At 35.5% G+C, this 26,856-nt stretch overlaps 2 protein-coding genes across 3 annotated transcripts in view; one reads left to right on the top strand and one right to left on the bottom strand.

Annotated features, from left to right (window-relative positions):
* The window catches only part of LOC127845741 (DNA repair-scaffolding protein-like), a 590,230-nt gene that overhangs the window by 89,949 nt on the left and 473,425 nt on the right, over positions 1-26,856 (top strand). The window lies entirely within an intron of this gene.
* The window catches only part of LOC127845738 (uncharacterized), a 94,366-nt gene that overhangs the window by 24,651 nt on the left and 42,859 nt on the right, over positions 1-26,856 (bottom strand). For both annotated transcript variants that reach the window (XM_052376846.1, XM_052376847.1), the window contains exons 11-19: positions 24,131-24,283; positions 18,813-18,906; positions 11,706-11,819; positions 10,779-10,897; positions 10,461-10,538; positions 9,767-9,940; positions 9,503-9,610; positions 9,027-9,196; positions 504-593 (exon numbers count right to left, since the gene is read on the bottom strand). In XM_052376846.1, the coding sequence (XP_052232806.1) occupies positions 504-593; positions 9,027-9,196; positions 9,503-9,610; positions 9,767-9,940; positions 10,461-10,538; positions 10,779-10,897; positions 11,706-11,819; positions 18,813-18,906; positions 24,131-24,283 (1,100 nt within the window). The remainder of the gene's footprint in view (positions 1-503; positions 594-9,026; positions 9,197-9,502; positions 9,611-9,766; positions 9,941-10,460; positions 10,539-10,778; positions 10,898-11,705; positions 11,820-18,812; positions 18,907-24,130; positions 24,284-26,856) is intronic.

Here is a 26,856-nt window from a genome sequence, read left to right as displayed (position 1 = left end):
TGGTTTTATGCTGTTTGCACATAGCCATTTTCACTTTGCATCTGAGTGGGAAAGGGTTGACCAACTCACATTTTTCCCGGAATATCTAGTTTTCAGTACTAAGTGCACACACTTAGGCTATTTACTGACCACTGCCTTACTTATTTCACAGGTAGGGGGAGAATGGCCGTTGAAAGAATTTCATAACCAATCCCAACACAAGCTATGTGGCCAGGCGGGTTTTGAACCCGTGATCGTCAAAATTTAGTTCTTCGCTCTTCCAACTGAGATAGCTGGTCCGGTTTATGCTAAGCTTAAAGTTCAACTTAAAAGTAAGAATTTTAAATTATATCATATTATATCCTCATATTGTGTTATCTCTAGTGTTAAAAGTAAGAATTTTAAATTATATCATATAATATCCTGATATTGTGTTATCTCTAGTGTTGGTAAAAGTTCGTGTTTTTGTTACTTGACTCAAGTAACTTGAGTATGGGGAGAATGCAACGTAAGTGTTGTGTTACCTTGAGTGTTGGGAGAAGAGTTCTTTCCCCTCCAAAATGTTGAAGAGCAGATAGGGAACCAGTGGGAAGGTTGAACGGTCCATCACACACCTAGGAACAAAACACAATATGACATAAAATCACAAACAAACTTCTTGAATCAATTATCTTGTAAGTTAACAAAGCTTTATCTCACTACTATCACACCATTACAGTTTTGTGTAAAAATCTGGGTGATCATAACTTTAAATATTTTATAAAAACAAGAGCTGTCATAGGACAGTGCGCTCGACTATTCGAGTGCTTGACAGTATAACGTAAGCCATCATGGGGAAATTGTTAAAATTATTCAATAAGATCAAGGTAATAGTTCAGGTATATTTTCCACAATCTATTGAACATTTGTAAAGACATAAAACAAACTAATAAGATTTTATTTCAAGTTTGATGGCAATAGCTTGAGAGGGAAGTTTGGACGGTCCTTCAAAAATAAAGTAAATATTGTTGTTGTTGTTTTTTAAACCATGTTTCAAAGAAAAAAATATTTTTTTGGGGGTTGGGTGTGGGTTGAGAGGGGGGAGGGGGGGGTATAATGTGGGGTGTAGTCATTTATTAGAAGATCTTTTGGGGGGGGCAGGGATTCTGGGTTGAGGCGTGGGGTTTTGTTTGGGTGGAATTCATTGTGGTATTCGGGTAAGTGTTGGTTTTTCAAAGTATGAATAAAATCTGATCATAAATAAAGAGGTTATGGCAATTTAACTAAAATTTATTATTTTGCCCATGAGAGTCAAGGTCATTCAAAGGTCAAGGTCAAATTGAACTTTCCAGGTACAGTACCTTCATGATAGTAAGAAAATATTTGTAGTTTGAAAGCAATAACTTTGATACTTTAGAAGTCGAGTGGATCTAAACACAAAATTTAACAAAATATTCAGTTACTAAGACAAAAAAGGGCCATAATTCTTACAAAATGCTTAATACAGTTGTCTGCTCTTGTACATAGATTGGGGTCATGTTTGTGAGTGTCCTTGCTGCAACTAGTTTAGTGGAATGTAACCGCTTATTATGTGCATGCGCTTTGATTGTTTTTTACATGCGTTTTTTCAGCCATTTAAAGGAAAGTTAGAGCAACAGACACAAAAAAACACTAAATTTTAAATGTTCAAATAACTACAATTTCAGCCAGCTTGGTCGCGTATCGAGGTATATACCGTATTTCCTCGATTATAAGACGGATTGACTATAAGACGAGACCCCAACTTTAGGTCCAGATTGGCTGTATTTTGCGTAGACTCGCTTATAAGACGGGGCAATTTTTTAAAGACGAAAATTGGTAAAATTTCAATAGTCAAAATTTGTTGGTCGGCCATTTTGTAAGTAAGTACAATACACCAAGTAAGCTCGTTATCGGATTCGTTCCCTGATTCACGTCATCCTATTTTCAATACAGAGTGTATGATTATGTATATTCATATATTACATTCTTTTTTTTCAGGTACCGGTACTTGACGTACTATATGTTTATAATTACTGACAAACGACGTACAGCTCAGAGTGAACAAAGAAACTACAACAACAACAACAACAAGACAGAATTTGTTTTAGATTGATTATATTTGTAGTTGATGTCATACGACGCTCTCTTCCTCTTCGTGGACATCTTCTTTTAACGTTATTATCAATAGAATACAATGAAATACTTGGGAAATTAATGACGATTATGATTATCAGCGCGTTATATCTCTGATTGTTTGATTGCTGTCTGTATGTTTGAAACCAATCATATTTCTCAATAATTAATGTATGCATCAGATTGGCCAATCAAATACCACGTATGTCATTTAAACTTGATTAGTGTAGGAGGTATAATGCCATCTGTGTCCATTAAACACCCAATTAACGGCTTAATAAACAAGAGTATTGTCTGACAATTAGTTGCTAGCTGTTTGTAGCACCAAGCTATCTGTAGGGGGTCTGTTAGGGGTCAATACTATCTCGAATTGTATCAATAAAACTGCCAATTAACGGCTAGATAACGGTTGCACATGTTGATAGTCAGTCGGCAATAAACAAACTGTCATCTATGACAATAGTGTTTGCACAACAATTGCAGTTTAATTGGAAACAAATAGGTGTTTTATTTAGAAAAATAAAGATACAGATAATAAAGCATGACGTACATTTACCCTGCATTCCCTGAAAATAGAACAAAATATGCAAAACATTATTTATTATAATGAAATAGATAGACGATATATTTATATAAATTTAAGAAACGTTAATTGTTTCCAACCGATTTATTCAAAATGACATAAGCGATCTAACGCTGATTCTTCACCGCCACAGTAGCAACGATCCGCAGTAAATATTTTGCTGCAAATAGAAAATAATAGAATAATAACAACAGTATTTGTACACATTTGCTTTAATAAATTTTTATGTTTAATTTTTATTCGATTTTAAACTCGCGAGTATTCCAAACAGACATATCATTTATAATATATCATAACATAAGGATGTAAGCGGCAAATCACGTATCTAAACGAAAGTAGTTTCTTTTCTTCATCAGAAATACGGTTATCACTTCACAAAAATTGGTAAAGAAACTTATTTTTTTTCGTAGACTGCGCTTATAAGACGACCCCCCCACTTTAGGCCTTAAAAAATCGGGAAAAAAACCCGTCTTATAATCGAGGAAATACGGTACATAGTAATGCACTTGCATATAAACTTTCAAGATCTTATGAAACCTGTAGATGATGATTTTCTGCGTTTATTTACAACTTCTATTGTCTAAAATTGCATTGTGTTTTTATTTTTATTTTTTTACTGTTACCAAAGTGTTGATTGTTGAATTTCTAATGATGTTTAGGTGAAATACGTGTGTTTTGGACATATTAGATATAGCATGTTTTGTTCTTAATGTGCATATACAAGGGATTATTTACGAGGGCTTTGTGTAACGATTCTGCATGTATTTTTCTTAAAGTGTATTTTCAAGGGAGACAAAAGTTGTTGAACAAAAGTTTCAAATCAGCAGAATTAACTCCCATGTTTTACGAGCTTAATTCAAATGCTATGTATACCATTAATACTGTTTTAGCTGTGACAGATCTATGATACTGTTTCTTTGGTTGTGTGCATAATATAGTCTTGTCTTTTATAATTTGTGCTAATTAAGATTGGTGGTCTTGATGCTCTAAACTACTACTTGTTTGCAATATAAATAGTGTTACGGCACTATTGCATTCAAAGAACGTACAGTCATGTGAGAATGGTCTGTCGCTGCTAAACAAGGGTTTGAATTTGAATAATTCTCACTTTAGTCCATCTAGTTTTTCAATTTGTATGATATTCAGTCTTTTATAATACTTTACTGTAAGTATAGGTTGTACGAGTTGTATTAAGAATATCTTATTGTTTGATTTCAGTTTTTACGGTTTACAATGAAACATTGAAAGGCAATGAATAAATATAAACATCAGTATTAAACCAGTTATTTCTCATTATATGACCAAGTGAGCGCTGATTATGTTGGTAATTTTTTTTGCAAAATATGAAAGCAATATGTCAACGGACATTGAAAATATTTGAGGTGGTACGCACTTTAACATAGATTTATCAATAATATGCATATTCTAAATGGAACAAGCAAATTCATAGAATTGATATCCTCCGCCAATATGCTTCTGGACACAAGTGTTATATTTGACACTCAGTTAAAAAGCATTTTTTTTTTAATACAAAGGGCAATAACTCTGTTAATAACAGATGGTGTAAAATACCATTTGGCGTGCATCATCCTAATTTCCATATATATATACACATACCAAGTTTCTATGAAATCCGCCAAAGCACTTCCAGATATGGCTCCGGACACAAAAGTGCCGGACAGAAGGACGGACGGACGGACAACGCCAAAACAATATCCCTTCGCCTATGGGGGGGGGGGGATAAAAGGGCCATAATTCTTACAAAATTTACAAAATGCTTGATACAGTTGTCTGCTCTTGTTTATAGATTGGGGTCATTGTGGTAAAGAAGTTTGCGAAATATGAAAGCAATATGTCAAGGGACATTGAAAATATTTGAGGTGGTACACAAACTTTAACATAGATTTATCAAGAATATGCATATTCTAAGTGGAAAAAGGCCATAATTCTTACAAAATGCTTGATACAATTGTCTGCTCTTGTTTATAGATTGGGGCCATGTTGGTAAAGAAGCATGCAAAATATAAAAGCAATATGTCAAGGGACATAGGAAATATTTGAGGTGGTACGCAAACTTTAACATTCCAACTCTCACGCACACGGGAACGCCGATGCATGGGGTGAGTAGGATAGCTCTACTATATATATTTCATATAAAATAGTCGAGCTAATAAATAAACTGCACTGTTTACGAAATTCCTGTCCAGAGAACAGTATCAAAAAGAGATTTCACTTCAATTACATGGAATCTCATGCAACAATTTAGGGGCATTTTTATGTTAATTATGAAAGTAACTAATTTTTCCTTAGATCAGAACAATTTTATTTATATACGTTATTCTGAGTGTTAAGTCTGAATCGGTTCGATGCGCTGGTCAGTGGAATAAAGACACATACCACTCAAAGAACTGTTCATTGAAAATGTATTCTGCTTTTTAACACAACACTTCAAGTCTAAAATACATTTTAACTAAACAAAGATATATACGAGACGTCCATACGGTTGATCCCTTAAGAAACAAGAGGCCCTGCTCTACTGCTATAAACACTGTGCAAGTTTGGAAAAAATAAGATGGAAACTGTGTAATTAATCGCGCAAAAAAGGAGAATTTTCTCAAATTCAAGTGGATATTATTGTGTACTAATTTCTCCGATACTGCTCATATTCAATAGGGTTCAAGTCCTCATTGATATAAAGATACTGTGCAAATTTGGAAATAATTGGATGAAAACTGTGGAATTAATTGCGTAAACAAGCAGGATTTCAAAATTTTCTCATATTCAAGGGGAAGTCATTCTAGACTTATATATTTCTCTTTTTAAAAAAGGGTTTGAGTCCTCATTGATACAAAGACACTGTGCAAGTTTGCCAAGAATTGGATGAAAATTATGGACTTTTATCACATAAAAAAACTGAATTTTCATTTTTTTCTCAAATTCAAGGGGAGATAATTCTTGACTTATAACTCCTATATTTCTCATTTTCAATAGGGTTTGACTCATCATTCAGATAAAGACACTGTGCAAGTTGGGAAATGATTGGATGAAAACTGTGGACTTTATTGCGTAAACAAACCTTTATCAACAATTGTCTCAAATTCAAGGGGATATAAATCTGGACTTTTTACTCTGATGTAATCCATTTTCAATAGGGTTCGAGTCCTCAGTAATATAAAGACACTGAACAAGTTTGAAAAGAATCGGATGAAAACTGTGGACTTAATCGCGTAAACAAGAAAAAGTCTAACGCACGCACACACGGACGACGGCAACCACGCCATGACATAAGCTCTTCAGGCCTTTGGCCAGTAGAGCTAAAAACTATAATGTGTAATGCTCTTTCTGGCATGCTAGCTTCTACTCAACTACCCATACACAAGTGGTACAAAAAATAAATAAACACTCATATGTAATTGGTAAATAATTTAATGGATACATTCATATCTGTCAACTTAATGTATGTCTAAATAGTGGGCTGAGGATATAAAATGGACATTAAACATATGTATGGAGTGTTTGTCCACATGGGTAACATAGACATTTGAATAAGAGTTTATAGTTATGATAATGACCCTCCATCACTCCAGATGGACATTAACAAGAAATAAATTGTGTTCATTAATTGAGATTATAATGAACCTGGGTGTGTTATGGAGAACATTCCGATACTTTCTGTCAATTACACAATAATCAGATAAACATGGGTGGTTGAAAATTCAATGCAATTAATGTTTCATAGAAAGATCCATAAATAAATATTTTGAATGATACAACTTGGCTGCTAATGTATTATGGGAAAATAACAGGCACTTTGTAATGTATAAGATATGTTATGGATATGAATTGTTCAACTGATGCAATCATGTTGCTTTTCTTAAGTTAATTTAGTTTATACCATCACAAGTTCAATGTATATTCATACTGCTGATTTGAAATCTTGTAAACACTGTTAAAGTATTACGTAACAGGTAATTAAATATTTAATAATGTGTCAGTGAAAATCTAAGATAGGATTATTGAATATCTTAGAATGGGTTAGTGAATAGATATGAATAGGTAAGTGAATATCTAAGAATGGGTAAGTGAATAGATATGAATAGGTAAGTGAATATCTAAGAATGGGTAAGTGAATAGATATGAATGGGAAAGTAAATATCTAACATGGGCTGTTTGTAAAACATGCATGCCCCCCCATATGGGCTGTCAGTTGTATTGGCAGCCATAGTGTGAATACGTTTTTTGTCACTATGACCTTGAATTTTGACCTAGAGACCTGAAAATCAATACGGCTCATCTGCCAGTCATGATAAATGTACCTATGAAGTTTCATCATGATCCTAGGCCTTATTATTCTTTAGTTATCATCAGGAAACCATTTTACTGTTTTGACTTACTGTGACCTTGACCATTGACCTAGTTACCTGAAAATTAATAGTGGTCATCTGCCAGTCATGATCAATGTACCTATGAAGTTTAATGATCCTAGGCGTAAGCATTCTTGAGTTATCATCCGGAAACCATTTACTATTTCGAGTCACTGTGACCTTGACCTTTGACCTAGTGAACTGAAAATCAATAGGGGTCATCTGCCAGTCATGATCAATGTTCCTATGACGTTTCATGAACATAGGCGTAAGCTTTCTTGAGTTATCATCCGGAAACCATTTTACTGTTTCAAGTCACTGTGACCTTGACCTTTGACCTAGTGACCTGAAAATCAATAGGGGTCATTTTCTAGTCATGATCAATGTACCTATGAAGTTTCATGATCCTAGGCATAGCTATTCTTGAGTTATCATCCGGAAACAATTTTGATGTTTCGAGTCACTGTGACCTTGACCTTTGACCTAGTGAACTGAAAATCAATAGGGATCATCTGCCAATCATGATCAATGTCCCCATGAAGTTTCATGATCCTAGGCGTAGCCATTCTTGAGTTATCATCCGGAAACCATTTTACTATTTTGAGTCACTGTGACCTTGACCTAGTGACCTGAAAATCAATAGGGGTCATCTGCCAGTCATGATCAATGTACCTATGAAGTTTCATGATCCTAGGCCTAAGCATTCTTGAGTTATCATCCGGAAACTATCTGGTGGACGGACGAACCGACCGACCGACCAACAGACCAGCATGTTCCAAACAATATACCCCCTCTTCTTCAAAGGGGGGCATAATAATGGGTATGTGAATAGATATTAATGTGTAAGTGAATATCTACGAATGGGTATGTGAATAGATTTGAATGGGTAAGTGAATAGATATGAACGGAAAAGTGAATATCTAAGAATGCATTGGTGATCAGAGCTACAGATAAGCTGCGTATTTGCGTAAATACGCAATAAAAAATAGGTGGATACGCAATTTTTTCAAATCTGTGCGCACCGGTACGCAAAATAAATCGCTGATACCCGATTCGAGCCGCCTTCTATGCGTAATGAAAAATCCCGTTTTGTTTTGGCCGTTTTGAATCGAGTCTTAATCGAAAAGCGCTTGTTTTTATCTGGTAACGTATTTACCAATCGTTTAGATGATAACAAATGCGAGTCAAACAAAATGGCTTCTCGAGGCAAACGAAAAAGTTGTGCAAAAAATTACAAAAACATTAAGATTCCTTTGTCGTGGTAAATCAATCTAAATATAAAACAATTGCAAAGGGCATAGTTGATGACTATAATGAATTTTGTTTGGGGCATTTTCGGTCAAAATACACTATATTATACTACCACAATACCGTTCCAAACCCCTATGATGGGGTGTGTTGGGTTTCTTAAACAAAAGTACTGGCCCGTATTATTGGAACAAAAACAAGTAGAAACACATTCAATGAGTGGGTTGAGAAATTCCCTTGTCTTCAGATTGTTGAATCTGATAGCAGAAAGATGGAACAACCTATACTGCGATTGAATACATAACAGTGACTTTATGTAGGTACGGCTTTGAGAAGCTAAATTCACGTTTTATTGCAAATACCCAATTCACTTGTTTGTTTTGGTACAAATACCCAATTATTTTTTTATATGGGCGGGCATCATACTTTTGGATACCCCATCACGTTTTCCATTACCCAATTCATTCTTATTTTGAAGGGTATTACCCAATTACCCCAAAAAGCTTATCTGCAGCTCTGTTGGTGATGCATTTAAAAGTAGGTCTTGACAATCTGAGAATGGGTAAGTAAATATACAAGAATTGGTAAGAACTCTAAGAATGGGTAAATAAATATCAAGAATGGGTAAGTGAATATCTAAGAATGGGCTAGTGAATATCTAAGAATGGGTAAGTGACCATGTTAGAATATGTTAATAAATATGAGCCTGTGATTTCTACTTGTCATTCCTGATCCTCCCAGTGTATATGTATTGGTTGGGGAAGAAGGCTATCTCAGGATCCATCCTGTACTGAACGTCCAGTAGAATCACTGGGCTGCTGTCCTTGTCCTTGAAATGACCGTCCAGTCTCTCAAACAAGGACATGTTGAATTTCATATCCAAGGCAGTCTGTAGAGGAAATAGAATAGGTTTAAAACATGGAAATGGCGTATGAGATTCATGAAGGGAATAAACAAACATAAACTGCAGACATGGTTATATTACGGCCTTTGACATTTTTGTTCACAAGCTTTACATAGGTACAAGGCTGAATTATTGAAAATGCCTAGATTAGCATAAAGTCTTCATCAAATGCTATGGATGATGTAAAAATTGTTTTGAATAAATTGCAACTCGCTACTTATGTGACATATGTTTCAATTTGTGATATCATCAGGCATTATCCCTTTAACTTGTGCAATGGAGATGACAGACCTGTGACAGGACAGTTGGAGGCAGCTGCTCTGGATCGCCAACAAGGACAAGCTTGGTGCTGCCATACTGCAGGGGGATCAACGTGTCCAGCTCTATAGCCTGAGTGGCCTGAAACAGAGCAGACACAACGCTGTAATGTGGATTGAGACACCTTGTCCTCAACAACAAACACAGAAAAATGACTCATCCCTTCTCATCCATAATCATACAAACTGAACCAAAACTAATCTCACCCACAATAATACACACTGAGCCTGGACTCACCTCATCCACAATGATGCACGTGAATGCCAGCTTGTCCTGTCCTGCATGGACACTGAATAGACTCTTAACTGCCTGGCTTCCCATGCTGCTGAGCGTCCCTGCCACCACGTGGGCACCCATGATGAGGCGATGTCGCACTTCACGCTCCTTTCTAGGATCGATAGGTGTCTTAGACTGTAATTTAAATGGCAATATTGTTTCAATTAGATTGGGCAAAAAGTGTGACTTCTAGAGTATAAACAAAATTTAAATATGACCACACAAAGATAATTGCCTAACCCCGGGCGGCCATGTTTTACGACCGGAATCTTTATCAAACATGGCCGAGCTATGATTGGGACAAATGTTCTGAGCAAAATTCATTGATATTGGGTTATACAAGTAACCTCTAGGATTATTCACAAAGTGTCAATATAGCCATTTAAAAACAGCTGCTCCAACTAAGCCGAGATATCATTAGAAGACATGTTCAGACCGAGTTTTATGAGGATTAGGCAATAAATATGAGATTAAATTAGAGCGTTTAAGGATTAATGTTGAAGACGCACAACAGACCTAGAATATTGGACCAAAAGTGATCATAAAAGCACACCATGGACACGTTTTGCTCAGGTGAACTAAATAGAATAGAAGCCAAACATGGAATGTCAGATAATTTCTATCTAAAGAAAGAATGCTTCTTGACGTTGCTTACGGTGTCAATTGCACACTTGCTGTCTATAACATGTTTCTCTTTCTCCAACTTCTTCAGGTCGTTCTTCAATTTCATTTTCTAAAACAGCAAAGAAGAGTATGTGACTCAAACCTTAGTCCATCTTCACAATATACTGTATGAACTTAACAACTCATATTCCAGTTTCATCTTCTAAAATAGTGACAATTTGCCACTTAAACATTAAAAATATAACTTTACACAATCTTCACTTTTTTCTGCCTTAAATGGGTTGGGATGCTTACATTTTAGGATCTTACTGATATGAAATCTATTTGTTAGGGTGCTAGGCAGACTAACCTGCATCTGATCTTGTTTAGCTGCGAGCTGTTTCTTGAGCGTGCCTATCTTGGTGTCAAGGGTGTGGCGCTCGCCTTGAATGCTGGCTGGCAACTGACTCAGACGCTGCTCCACAAGCTCTGAAAGTCGGGAAAATGTGAAGCCTATACCACTCTTCTGTGCTTAATTTATGTCAAACTCATTTATTTAATTTCAATTGCATCAGTAGGCTGAGGTGCTCTTGTGTCATTCACTAGGTGAAAGCAGTACTTGATGACTTAAACAAAGATCATGTGAAATCCAAACCCGATATGTGCCTACATGACCTTTTGGAATGTTCACTTATTGATATTTTCTGTAAACTAGGACAAATTGGAGTCCTTGTTGAAGTAATAATATCTCTTTTGTTTTAAAATAGTCAAAATTAAAAACCCTTTACTTTGTATAAAACCCCAGTCATTTTGGATTTATAAAGGTATTTTAAGTATTTACCACTCATTTTTTTCCAATAATACATACCAGTACTCAGTTTAAAGTAATAAACACTAATTTTTATGGAAAAAAAAACAACAGAAAAAGTAGTGTACGTACATGAGGAAACACTGAACACTAGTAAACAATTGACGTTTTCTAAAATCTTGATATTGACCATTTTGATTAATATGAAAGCCATACATGCTCATGTGATTATTTATATTGTTTATATAGATTGTTTACCCTTTTCAACAGTATTGTAGTCAAAGCATTTATCATACATGCACTTTTTATGAGTTAAGTGGTTAACCAATAGTAAGTGCACATACTCATGCTGGTATCTGACAACTGACCCACTTGAAACTGAGTCAGGAGAACTAGGGCAATAGATTCCCACGCAAGCTATTCAGCAGGGCTTGGCATGCAACCAGCAATCCTGGGATTTGTACTCAAGGGCTCTAACAACTGTCTCACCTTTATGAATTGCCTTGTTGACCTGTGTGTCTAGCAGCAGATCCTTAATATCAGGGCTGCAATGTTTGCCCAGGCGGATTATCCGGATTGGATCACAGGACCCAGATTGTGAACCTGTCAACACAAACTCACCAAAATAAAATTTTAAGTATTTAAGTGAATCCTGTTGAAATAAGATTTTATATTGTTAAGATTGTTTTGCCATTTCAATCCATTTCAAACAACATATAAATGTTTTTGTGTATCATGCGTTAAAAAAGAATAGTTCAGCAGTAAACTAATATAAGGTGTACATGGTGGAAAATTAAAAAGCAGACAGCGCGCTCGACTTTTTGAGTGCTTGACAGTATAATGGGGAAATTGTTCATATTCAACAAGGTCAAGGTAATATAGTCATATTCTAACTGGAAGAGGACCATAATTGAAACATATTGATTGCTTATGTTTTAAAGAAGTGGTACATTATAGACAATTCTGAGTTCAGGTATATTTTCCACAATCTATTGAACATTTGTAAAGACATAAAACAAACTAATAAGATTATATTTCACGTTTGATAGCAATAGCTTGGGTGTGATGGTTGGACAGTCTTTCAAAAATAAAATAATAAAAATAAATATTAATTTTGTTGTTTTTTTACCATGTTTAAAAAAAATATTTTTGTGTGTGGCGGGGTGGAGAGGGGGATAATGTGGGTGTGTGGTCATTTATTAGATATTTAAAAATTAAGAAGGAAAAAAAGGAAAAATAAATTAATTAAAAAATCAGAGCTGTGTTTGTGAAACACAATGCCCCCTACTTCACCGGTTTGAAGCCATATATTTGACCTTTGACCTTAAGGATGACCTTGACCTTTCACCACTCAAAATGTGCAGCTCCATGAGATATGCATGCATGCCAAATATCAAGTTGCTATCTTCAATATTGCAAAAATTGACCTTTGACCTTGAAGGATGACATTGACCTTTCACCAATCAAAATGTGCAGCTCCATGAGATACACATGCATGCCAAATATTGAGTTGCTATCTTCAATATCACAAAATTTGACCTTTGACCTTGAAGGATGACCTTGACGTTTCACCACTCAACATGTGCAGCTACATGAGATAAGCATGCATGCGAAATATCGAGTTGCTATCTATAATGTTGCAAAATGTGACCTTTGACCTTGAAGGATGACCTTGACCTTTCACCACTCAAAATGTGCAGCTCCATGAGATATGCATGCATGCCAAATATTGAGTTGCTATCTTCAATATTGCAAAATTTGACCTTTGACCTTGAATGATGACCTTGACCTTTCACCCCTCAAAATGTGCAGGTCCATGAGATATGCATGCATGCCAAATATCGAGTTGCTATTTTTAATATTGAAACATTTTACCTTTGACCTTGAAGGATGACCTTGACCTTTTACCACTCAAAATGTGCTGCTCCATGAGATACACATCCATGTCAAATATCAAGTTGCTATCTTCAATATTACAAAAGTTATGGCCAATGTTAAAGTAGTTTTCGGATGGACGCACAGACTGACAGACAGTTCAACTGCTGCCGCGGGCATAAAAAAGGAAATTTTTTATATATTTGTTTTTGGGGGGGGGGGATTTTGGGGTGGGGCCTGGGGGATGGTTTGGGTGGAGTCCATTGTGGTATGTCAGGTAAGCGTTGTTTTGTCAAAGTATGGATCAAATCTGATCCTAAATAAAGGAGTTATGGCAATTTAAAAAAATGTATTTATTTGACCTTGAAATTCAAGGTCATTCAAAGGTCAAGGTCAAATTCAACTTGCCAGGTACAGTACCCTCATGATAATAAGAAAGTATTTGAAGTTTGAAAGCAATAGCCTTGATACTTTAGAAGTAAAGTGCATCTTAACACAAAACGTAACAAAATATTCAAAGTTACTAATTAAAAAAAAGGCCATAATTCCCACAAAATGCCAACCAGATTTATGTAACTTGTCCTGTACAGTCCCCTTATGATAGTTAGCGAGTGTTCCAAGTCTGAAAGAAATACCTATGATACTTTAGAAGTAAAATGGACCAAAACACAAAACTTAATCAAATTTTCGATTTTCTAAGTATAAAAGGGGTCATAATTCTGTCAAAATGCCAGTCAGCGTTACAAAACTTTGCCTGCACAGTCCCTTTTATGAAAGTTAGTAAGTGTTGCAAGTATGAAAGCAATAGCTTTGATACTTTAGGAATAAAGTAGACCTAAACACAAAACTTAACCAAATTTTCAATTTTCTAACTATAAAAAGGGGCACAACTAGAGCTGCAACGATTCACCAACAGCTCGATTTGATATGATTTCAGACAGTCCAATACCGATTGTTTCGATTCTATTCATCTTTCAACCTAGTTTTATCATATATTCACTCTTCTGCCTCAAATAAACATTTATGTTCAAATGTGTTGCATACCTATATATCTTGGGCATTTGTGTGTTTGTTAGATATAGTTTGGTTGAGTAGTTGCACTGGTGCTACCTCCTGCTAAATCAACATTATGATTGCGTTTGACATGTTGCATTAGATTAGTGGTTGAGCCGGACTTATGGGACGCCACGTCCGTGAAGCACAGTTTACAAGCAGCTTTATCGGGAGGGCCACCATCTCGAACCCAAAATACTGCCACACTTTCGATTTTAGCTTCTTAGGTGCATCTGATAATTTCAATTTGTTGGCCACAACTTTTTCAGCCATTTTGACAATTTTTCCTAAAGTAGACGGTAACGCGCTTATTGATTGGATGACTATTGTAATAAGTAACAAATTGCGCGCGTTGTAATTACAGGTAAAGATAAAACCTATACCTTCCCGTATCAAATAGTCAGAGTACAGCGGGCTTTACCTATCTATGTCTATATGTTAAAGAATCGAATTGAATTTTGTAGAGTTGGTATCATAATCGAATCGACGCATTTAAAACCGAGTTTCGATGAATTGGATCGAATTGTTGCAGCTCAAGGCACAACTCTAAAAATAATGCTGACAGAGTTATGCAACTTGAAATACACAATTGTCTTACTGCCATGAAGAAGTATTTTAAGTTTGAGTTAATTATCTTAGATAGTGTTAAAGCTATAAAACGGCGACGTCTACGCCGGGGCGAGTAGTATAGGTCTCATTTTTCTTCGAAAAGTCTAGCTAAAAAGCATATTTATTATAATAAAGAATAATTCAGAGCGAAAATCATAATTTCAATCAGGACACACAAAATACTATTTTAATCTTTGGCCTAACTAACACAAACACAAGAGGGCCATGAGGGCCTGAATCGCTCTACTGGTATAAACACTGTGCAAGTTCGGAAAGAATAAGATGGAAACTGTGTACTTAGTCGCGCAAACAAGGAGAATTTTCTCAAATTCAAGGGGAGATTATTGTGTACTTATTTCTCCGATACTGCTCATATTAAATAGGGTTCAAGTCATCATTGATATAAAGATACTTTGGAAATAATTGGATGAAAAATGTGGGAAAATGTGGAATTAATTGCGTAAACAAGCGGGATTTTAAAATTTTCTTATATTCAAGGGGAAGTAATTCTGGACTTATTGCTTAGATATTGCTCTTTTTAACAAGAGCACCCAACACAGGTGCCATGCTCGGCTGCGAAAGCTTGTCAGAATTTTTTTTTTTTTTTTTATAGAGGTCACAGTGACTTTGGCCTTTGACCTAGTGACCCAAAATGGGTGTGGCGTGTAGAACTCATCAAGGTGCAACTACATATGAAGTTTCAAAGTTGTAGGTGGAAGCACTTTGATTTTAGAGCCAATGTAAAGGTTTTAGCAAGACGCCGGCGGACAGCCGACGACGAGCAGGCTTTGACAATTTCTCCGAAAACATCCTCGCTAAAAAAGGGTTGAGTCCTCATTGATACAAAGACACTGTGCAAGTTTGCCAAGAATTGGATGAAAATTATGGACTTTATCACATACAAAAACTGAATTTTCATTTCTTTCTCAAATTCAAAGGGAGATAATTTTGAACTTATAACTCCGATATTGCTCATGTTCAATAGGGTTTGACTCATCATTCAGATAAAGACACTGTGCAAGTTGGGAAATGATTGGATGAAAACTGCGGACTTTATTGTGTAAACAAGCCTTATTTCACAATTTTCTCAAATTCAAGGGGATATAAATCTAGATTTTTTCAATAGGGCTCGAGTCCTCATTAATATAAAGACACTGAAAACAGTGAAAAGATGAAAACTCATGCACGCATAGACGGACGACGGAAACCATGCCATGACATAAGCTCTTCAGGCCTTCGGCCAGCAGAGCTAAAAATTGTGCAATATCGGTCCAATGGCATGTCACTTTACACAAGCTACAATTCAAGCGAAAGTCACTGTAAGACTGGCAACGATCCAAGTGGATTTCACTGAAAGACTAGCACACATCTAAGTGATGTTCTTAGTTAGACTGGCACCAATCCAAGATGCAGTTCATTGTTAGACTGTTTCTAATCTACCGTAAAAAAAACGCAGTCATAAGTCTACCCGGCTCATAAGTCGGGGGGTATACTTTGGTACCAAAATTGGAGATTTTGAGTATGTGAGCTTCATTAGTCGAGTCAGAAATTTTCTGTTTACGAATTTCATAAACGGACGCCATTTTAAATGTACATGAAGTTGCGGTAGTATTCTATACATTGCACATATTTTAAATGCATTGTCATAAGCCTGGCGTTTGCGTTTGTCAGGCATTTTCAAAGATTTATCGTAAGTCCAGTTGTGTTTTTGTTTATCTAATTAATAAATGATTGCACTCAATAATCCACGCTAGTAATTATCCACAAACTATTTTCCGCTTTTAATCCGATGAAACAATATTATCACTGTAATCCAATCTTTGTACTTTTAATCTGACTGTCAAAACAATTGATTAGTGTCTCGGTAAAACATGTTTTTATAACAATGATTGACATACCCAAGAGACCGCTAACTCCACCTTTTTCTCTGAAACAGTTTCAAAGGCGGAGCTAAACACGTGCTCAAGCATAATGGGACGATTGCAAGCGAGTTACAAACACGCGATTGGTTAAGCATATCACTTCTCTAAACAAAGGAATCCAATTTTGTCTGCGAGAAAGGTGTTCTTTATGGCTTCTTGACAGGAAACGGCTTTCCTTTGATGACGTCAAACTGTCAATTCACACATATTGCGAATTTATGCGAGACTTTAAATGATGTCCTTGATTCTTTGTTTACATGAACAGTAAAAAAACAACACCTGCTTACATGAAGACTTTGGATTAAATTATCAAAATAAAAACAAGAGTAATTGCAAACTGAAATTATATTAATTGGTAAATATCAGTAAAAATACGACGTTTTGTTAGTCGTAAATCAACGAATTTTTTTATATACAACAACAACAACTATTGCCGCGGGGATCAATATTCGTCGAATTTCATTATTTTTTTCATGGAATTTCATTATTTTTTTCATGGACCATTTCATAAGTCGATACCGTTTTTTTAATCAAATTTTGGAGGTAAAAAATCTCGACTTATGACTGCGTTTTTACGGTAGGTGAAAGTCACTGTTAGACTGTTGCCAATCAAATTGCAAGTAAATGTTAGACTGGTACCAGTCCGAATGCAGGTCACTGTTACACTAGCACCTATGCAAGCAAAAGAGTTCATTACTAGACTGGCACATATTCAAGCGCAGTTGACATCTAGATTTGCATCAAGTCAATTAAAGGTCACTGTAAGACTTACATCAAGTCAAAAGCAGGTGACTGCTAGATTTGCATCAAGTCAAGAACAGGCAACTGTTAGACTTGCACTAAGTTTAGTGCAGGTCACTGTTAGACTTGCATCAAGTCAATTGCAGGTGACTGCTAGATTTGCATGACAAGTCAAATACATGTCACTGTTAGACTTGAATCAAGTCTAGTGCAGGTCACTGTTAGACTTGCATCAAGTCAATTGCAGGTGACTGCTAGATTTGCATCAAGTCAAGTACATGTCACTGTTAGACTTGAATCAAGTCTAGTGCAGGTCACTGTTAGACTTGCATCAAGCCAATTGCAGGTGACTGCTAGATTTGCATCAAGTCAAGTACATGTCACTGTTAGACTTGCATCAAGTCAATTGCAGGTGACTGCTAGATTTGCATGACAAGTCAAGTACATGTCACTGTTAGACTTGCATCAAGTCAATTGCAGGTGACTGCTAGATTTGCATCAAGTCAAGTACATGTCACTGTTAGACTTGAATCAAGTCTAGTGCAGGTCACTGTTAGACTTGCATCAAGTCAATTGCAGGTGACTGCTAGATTTGTATCAAGTCAAGTACAAGTCACTGATAAACTTGCATCAAGTCAAGTGCAGGTCACTGTTAGACTTACATCAAATCAAGTGCAGGTCACTGTGAGACTTACATCAAATCAAGTGCAGGTCACTGTTAGACTTACATCAAGTCAAGTGCAGGTCACTGTTAGACTTACATCAAATCAAGTGCAGGTCACTGTGAGACTTACATCAAGTCAAGTGCAGGTCACTGTAAGGCTTACATCAAGTCAAGTGCAGGTCACTGTGAGACTTACATCAAATCAAGTGCAGGTCACTGTGAGACTTACATCAAGTCAAGTGCAGGTCACTGTAAGGCTTACATCAAGTCAAGTGCAGGTCACTGTTAGACTTACAGCAAATAAAGTACAGGTCACTGTTAGACATGCATCAAGTCTAGTGCAGGTGATTGTTAGACTTGCATCAAGTCAAGTGCAGGTCACTGTTAGACGTGCATCAAGTCAAGTTCAGTTCACTGTGAGACTTCCATAAAATCAAGTGCAGGTCACTATAAGAGTTGCATCAAGTCAAGTGATGGTCACTATAAGACTTGCTTCAAGTCAAGTGCAGGTCACTGATAGACTAGCATCAAGTCAAGTGCAGGTAAAGTCCAATTCACAGCTATACTTGCACAAATCCAAGTGCATGTCACTGTTGGACTTGCACCAATACAAGATTAGGTCACTGTTGGACTGGAACCAATACAAGATTAGGCGATTGTTAGAGTTGCACCAATTCAAGTGCATTTCACTGATAGAGTTTCACTAATTCAAGTGCAAGTCACACTACTCACCCTCCTTGTTGAGCCTTACAAGTCTTCGTAACAACTCATCTACCGCAGAGTGGGACGGTGCACACAAGCAGATACGAGCTCCACCCTTGCTGCTCTAAACAAAGGAATATGTATTGTTTATTTTACCTCATTTTGGTTTCAAATTATTAAATCCTATTTTATTTTATTATACACTTTTTTTATATTATTATATACACTCATATAGACCAAACTATAACCGGCGTTTTCAGTAAATTCCAAATAACATAATAACCACTTTGTTGAATTTTTAATATTTGTTAAAATCAATGTTAAAGAGTGCTTCATTATTTTATAAAACTTACACATTCACTGGTTTGTTTTATTTTTTAATTATGTACAGTATGTTGTTGTTGTTTTTTGGCATTAAAAAATGATAGACATGTTTTGAGGTTAAGCAAATATGCCACCCCAGAGTGATGCGGCCTCACTTCACATCACTCCCTCGAGAGTGAAAAATACCTTGTCCCTTCAATACCTATGACATTTATTTATTATAATATATTAATTACAACATTGTTATACTAATCTTTCTATTTATCATGTTCAACATTTTTCAAAATCTTTTAGTCTTATATTACTTTGTAGTGCATAATCTTAATATTTTTAATAAATGACTTGTTTTTTTTCTGACGAACTATGTCTGGAAAAAGAACACTGTCAAATAACACATCAACAACAAGTATATAATCAAGTTGCACTCCATCTCTTTCATACACTTATGCTGTTTCTTAAAATATTATTTCGTGACCAACAGATTATCATGTTTATTTTCATGTTTACTGTCCAAAAGCAATTATTTTATACAGGTAGACGCCTATGTACCATTTACCGTAAAAACCCAGTCATAAGTCGAGATTTTTTACCTCCAAAATTTGATTAAAAAACCGGTATCGACTTATGGTCCATGAAAAAAATAATGAAATTCGATGAAAAAAATAATGAAATTCGATGAAGATTGATCTCCGCGGCAATAGTTGTTGTTTTTGTATAAAAAAAAAAATCGTTGATTTACGACTAACAAAAGGTCGTTTTTTTACTGATACTTACCAATTAATATAATCACAGTTTGCAGTTACTCTTCTTTTTATTTTGATAATTTAATCCAAAGTCTTCATGTCAGCAGGTGTTGTTTTTTTTACTGTTCATGTAAACAAAGAATCAAGGACATCATTTAAAGTCTCGCGAAAATTCGCATTATGTGTGAATCGACAGTTTGACGTCATCAAAAGAAAGCCGTTTCCTGTCAAGAAGCCATAAAGAACACCTTTCTCGCCGACTAAATTGGATTCCTTTGTTTAGAGAAGCGATATGCTTAACCAATCGCGTGTTTGTAACTCGCTTGCAATCGTCCCATTAAGCTTGAGCACGTGTATAGCTCCGCCTTTGAAACTGTTTCAGAGAAAAAGGTGGAGTTAGCGGTCTCTTGGGTATGTCAATCATTGTTATAAAAATAGTTTTACCGAGACACTAATCAATTGTTTTGACAGTCAGATTAAAAGTACAAAGATTGGATTACAGTGATAATATTGTTTCATCGGATTAAAAGCTGAAAATAGTTTGTGGATAATTACTAGCGTAGATTATTGAGTGCAACCATTTATTAATTAGATAAACAAAAACACAACTGGACTTACGATAAATCTTTGAAAATGCCTGGCAAACGCAAACGCCAGGCTTATGACAATGCATTTAAAATACGTGTGATAGAGTTTGCGGAGAATTTAAACAACAACAGTGCTGCTGAAGGTGAGTTTGGTATAAGTGAGAAACTAGTGCGTGATTGGCGTAAGAATAAGGACACAATTGTGAGTGGACCTATGCTTTGCTCGTCTATATTGAAAAATATTATTTTCCATTTCCACAATAAATCGTATTGAATATATTAAACGAAATTTAGAATACATGTGTTGGCTTTGCCTACGTTCAACAGTTCCACAGTGACGTCATGTGCAATGTATAGAATACTACCGCAACTTCATGTACATTTAAAATGGCGTCTGTTTATGAATTTCGTAAACAGAAAATTTCTGACTCGACTTATGAAGCTAACATACTCAAAATCTCCAATTTTGGTACCAAAGTATACCCCCCGACTTATGAGCCGGGTAGACTTATGACTGCGTTTTTACAGTAAGAAATATGTTAAATCCCATTTAATATCTGGCATTTAGATCTACATTAATGTTGGCAGGCAAAACCTCAAGACCAGATGTCCAGTATATACAACAAGTATACAGGCTAGCTCAAATTAAGCAGTAGGCAGTCTAGTACGCCTAAGGGAGCCAAATAGGTTTGAGTTATTTTCTTACAGTCACAGGATCCATGGATGTCCCATATATATCACTGTTTGAATACACTATTTTTTGGACTTGAAAGTGTCATTTTAAATAACAGAATAAATTTCAATGAACAGTTCTTCGAGTTGTTTGCATCTTATTCCGTCAAATTACGTTTCACATCTAGTTTATGGTGCCGTGATCAAGATCGGATCAAACTACTACCACAAAGATGATCAGTTTTCCATAACTTGGAAGAAAATGAACAGAACAAGAGATGTGTTTGTAAGAAACACAATGCCCCCTATTGCGCCGCTTTGAAGCCATAAATTTGACCTTTGACCTTGAAGGATGACCTTGATCTTTCACCACTCAAAATGTGCAGCTCCATGAGATACACATGCATGCCAAATATCAAGTTGCTATCTTCAATATTCAACAAGAGATGTGTTTGTCAGAAACACAATGCCCCCTAATACACCGCTTTTTTTTTTACCTTTGACCTTGAAGGATGACCTTGACATTTCACCACTCAAAATGTGCAGCTCCATGAGATACACATGCAAGCAAAATATCAAGTTGCTATGTTCAATATTTCAAAAGTTATTGCAAAACTTAACTGTAAGGTTAAAGTTTTGGGACAGAATGACAGACAGGCCAAAAACAATATACCCCCTCTTCTTCAAACAAGGGGACATAAAACGTTATGACAAAACTTTAACGAAGGTTCAAGTTTTAGGAAAGAAAAATACAATGATATTTGACATTTGACCTTTAAAGATGACCTTGACTTTTCACCATTCAAAATGTGCAGCTCCGTGAGATACACATGAATGCCAAATATGCAGTTGCTATCTTCAATATTGCAAAAGTTATCAAAATTTAACCATGATGATGCAAGGTAAAAGTTTTGGGACACACACAATGAATGAATGAATAACAGACGGACAGGCCAAAAACAATAGACGCCTGATCTTTCTATCCGGGGGCATAAAAAGTCAGTCATTAGCGAGGCTGTTTTTGGGGGAAACCTGAACTTTGAAACTTCATATGAAGATGCACCTTGATGAGTTCTACACGCCATACCCATTTTGGGTCACAAGGTCAAAGGTCAAGGTCACTGTGACCTATATATTTTATTTGTCTAAATTCTGACAAGCTTTCGCAGCCGAGCTTGGCACCCCTTATGCGGTGCTCTTGTTTAACTAAATGATGACCTTATCAACTTTCTTGAAGGGATTCTAAAATAATATTAATATCATACATGCCATATTTTTTCAGACCAATTCCGGGACATTGAGTTAAATTGTCCGGGACTTTTGCCGATTTTCCGGGACATGTATAAAATGTAGCGATATTTATAGACATATGCATTTTTGGTACGTTTTTTTTGTTTCGCATCGTTAATTGCAAAAGTTCAAAAGCCTATCCGAAATACAATTGATCTATTAACGTAAAATTAAACATTACTACTTCTGTTACTAGATACAAGCCACGTGTTTTCAGTGTAAGCGTTCTAAACATAGATGGTGACGTCACTGCGTTATTGTTATTAAGACCGGTGTGTTACGCGTAGTTGTTGATACGCCTTTATTCATTTATAACATTTATATAATAAAAAATACAACAAACTATCGTCAAACTCAAATCAATTCACAATACATACAACCAATCACAATAAAACAAATACAACAAAACAGCACCGGTAGATCGTCAACTTAAAATCCGGACAGTCACACATTAGTTACACACTTGTTTCGCTGCTACACACATTTCACTCGTGATCTTAGTGTCAAAGCACTTCAGATGTGTGAACTACTGTCCTTTGCCCTTACGCAGCGGTAAATAATGACGTAGTAGAGTAAAGTCAATTAACAACCACATTAAACAATGCCGCCTTTTCGGTTTGACCGCGAACGTGAGACAATCGATATGATGATTCGGGTAGGCATTGTCATGGAGACGCTGCAGATATACACAGATTCGAGGTGCAGTTAGAACTAAGATAAGGTACATGTATATATGGATTTTGTAAATTCCGGGACAGCGGGACAAGTTCTTCATTTCCGGGACTGTCCCGGACAATCAGGGACGTATGGCATGTATGATTAATATACTTGAAAGTAAGGCAAAGGCATCTTGACAACGAATTTTTGAAGAATTTAACATTCTTAATGCATATGTTTATGTATGTTTGGTTGACTTGAAAGTGCTGTGTTACACAACAGAATAAATTTCAATTAACAGTTCTCTGAATTATGTGTGTCTTTATTCTGTCGAATTATGCTACAACATACTCATGACAATCGTTGTTTATTATTTGCCTTGATGTACTGAAATACATAAAATGGACCTAAATTGAATGGAAATAATAGTTAATGTGACTATTAAATGACCAATCATGGAATCACTTTTATCTTGAACACACCTGTAAAATTCAAAGTTCAAGCAATATATTACTGATTTAATTGACATTTTTGCTAATTTTATTTTATGCTTTTCTGTGGTTTATAGAGAAATATCAGTGAATTAAAACTGATAATTTCACTGTTTCAAACAATGAAAATTATCAGTGAAAATCATCGATAATTTTCACTGTTTATGTTAAATGACGTCATTTTTTAACGAAATGACGTCATTTTCCCAACCAAATTCTTTAGTTTAACTCTTTAACAATGTATATAAACTGTGAAATAAAGCATAAAATAAAAAGAAAATGTGATGGGTTCGGTGGATTATCTCTTTTAATTCACTTGTGATCATATAAAATATATATTTTCTATGATCACTCATGAATTAAAATCGATAATCCACCGAATCCAACAAATATCCTCTATATCTTTATTCTTTTAATTTTCCTGAATTTTAGTAAGATAGTATAGTTTTTACTTATTAATTTACTAAATTAAAATTCAATGAAATAACATTCATTTCATCCATGATGGAATGTTGGTAAGAGGTTACATACAAACAAAAGACCATCAACATTTTTTTTCTACTTTCCAAAAAGTTTGAGTTTACCTGCACAATCCTCTTGATGACGCCAATGATGGTGTGAGATTTGCCCGTACCAGGCGGGCCCTGTAAAAGCACCACACGAGCTAGGTTGTCTGGCAGTTTGGATATCTTCTCTACCGTGTTAATGGCACGAGACTGGCTTGTGTTGTATTTATCCTGATAACAATATTGGAAAATAAAGAGGCAGTCATAAGTTCACACAGTAGCGTGAGCTCCACGAAAATAAGAGATTCCAAAATGTTTAACCACTTTTATAATCAATGTACACTTTGCTCTAGATCTCATATGACCACCGCTATAAGTACATCCTTAATAACACCATTTGAATCCTGCCTAAAATGGTTATAAACATGTATTAACAAATAATAATAACAAGAGCTGTCTCGACTATTTGAGTGCTTGACAGTATAACGTAGGCAATCATGTAATTGATCAAATTATTCAATAAGGTCAAGGTAATAGTTCAGGTATATTTTCCACAATCTATTGAACATTTGTAAAGACATAAAACAAACTAATAAGATTTTATTTAAAGTTTGATAGCAATAGCTTGGGTGGGAAGTTTGGACGGTCCTTCAAAAATAAGGTAAACAAATATTTGTTGTTGTTTTTTTTAACCATGTTTCAAAGAAACAAATATTATTTTTGGGTTGGGTGGGGGGGGGGGGGGGAGTTGAGAGGGGGTTTAATATGGGGTGTGGTCAATAAAAGCAATAAAAGTCCCCTACTGGCTCCACCATTGTCAGAAATTCCTCCATTGTCAGAATTGTTTTTGTATTTGTTGCCATAGCAACCAGAATTTTTGACGTAGGAACAAAATGAAATGACATGCATAATGTCCATATTGCCATCTATCCATGTTCCAAGTTTCATGAAAAAAAAAAGAACTTTTAAAGTTATCGCAGGATCCAGAAAAAATCACCATTTTCAGCAGTATTTCTTGTCTATTTGTTGCTATAGCAACCACAATTTTAGACGTAGGGACAAAATGAAATGACGTGCATAATGTCCATATTGCCATCTATCCACGTTTCAAGTTTCATGAAAAATATTAACAACTTTTAAAGTGATCGCAGGATCCAGAAAAAAATACCATTTTCAGCAGTATTTCTAGTCTATTTGTTGCCATAGCAACCAGAAATTTCGACGACGTAGGAACAAAATGAAATGACATGCATAATGTCCATATTGCCATCTATCCATGTTTCAAGTTTCATGAAAAAATATTTTAAAAGTTTTAAGTTATCGCAGGATCCTGAAAAAAACACCATTTTTAGCAGTATTTCTTGTCTATTTGTTGCTATAGCAACCACAATTTTAGACGTAGGGACAAAATGAAATGACGTGCATAATGTCCATATTGCCATCTATCCATATTTCAAGTTTCATGAAATAATATTAAGAACTTTTAAAGTTATCGCAGGATCCAGAAAAAATTCACCATTTTCAGCAGTATTTCGGGTCTATATGTTACCATAGCAACCACAATTTTAGACGTAGGGACAAAATGAAATGACATGCATAATGTCCATATTGCCATCTATCCACGTTTCAAGTTTCATAAAAAAATATTAAGAACTTTTAAAGTTATTGCAGGATCCAGAAAAAATCACCATTTTCAGCAGTATTTCTAGTCTATTTGTTGCCATAGCAATCACAATTTTAGACGTAGGGACAAAATGAAATGACGTGCATAACGTTCATATTGCCATCCATCCACGTTTCATGAAAAAATATTAAGAACTTTTAAAGTTATCGCAGGATCCAGAAAAGTGTGATTGACTGACAGACAGAAAGAGCACAAACCATAAGACCCTCTTCGGTTTCACCGGTAGGGGACTAAAAAAAAAGGGGGGTTTTTTTTGGGGGGGGGGGTTGGGGGATGAGAGGGGGTATAATGTAGGGTGTGGTCATTTATTAGATAAATACAAAAAGGAAAAAAAAGGGGGGGTTGGGGGGAGGGGGGACAGGGATTCTGGGTTGGGGCGTGGGGTATTGTTTGGATGGAATCCATTGTGGTAATCAGGTAAGTGTTGTTTTGTCAAAGTATTTATAAAATCTGATCATAAATAAGGATGTTATGGCAATTTAACTAAAATTTACTCTTGACCTTAAAGTCAAGGTCAAATTGAACTTGGCAGGTACAGTACCCTCATGATAGTAAGAATATTTGAAGTTTGAAAGCAATAGCTTTGATACTTTAGAAGTAAAGTGGATCTAAACACAAAATTTAAGAAAATATTCAGTTACTAAGACAAAAAAGGGCCATAATTCTTACAAAATGCTTGATACAGGTGTCTGCTCTTGTTAATAGATTGGGGTCATGTTGGTAAAGAAGTTTGCAAAATATGAAAGCAATATGTCAAGTGACATTGACAATATTTGAGGTGGTACGCAAACTTTAACATAGATTTATCATAAATATGCATATTCTAAATGGAAAAAGGGCCATAATTCTTACAAAATGCTTGATACAGTTGTCTGCTCTTGTCAATAGATAAGGGTCATGTTGGTAAAGAAGTTTGCAAAATATGAAAGCAATATGTCAAGGGACATTGAAAATATTTGAGGTGGTAGGCAAACTTTAACATAGATTTATCATTAATATGACGTTTTAAGCGTAACAGAAATGCATATACACCTACGTTCATCATTTTTCTAAACTGTCGAGTAAACATCCGGTAATGTTGCTATTTAAAGTTATGATGCAATTGGCGACCAATCAAGAC

Source organism: Dreissena polymorpha, chromosome 9 (genome assembly GCF_020536995.1).
Source record: "Dreissena polymorpha isolate Duluth1 chromosome 9, UMN_Dpol_1.0, whole genome shotgun sequence".
In the NCBI taxonomy this organism is placed as follows: domain Eukaryota; kingdom Metazoa; phylum Mollusca; class Bivalvia; order Myida; family Dreissenidae; genus Dreissena; species Dreissena polymorpha.
The sequence above is the reverse complement of the archived record's forward strand: the minus strand, read 5'-3'. Positions and strand labels throughout refer to the sequence as shown.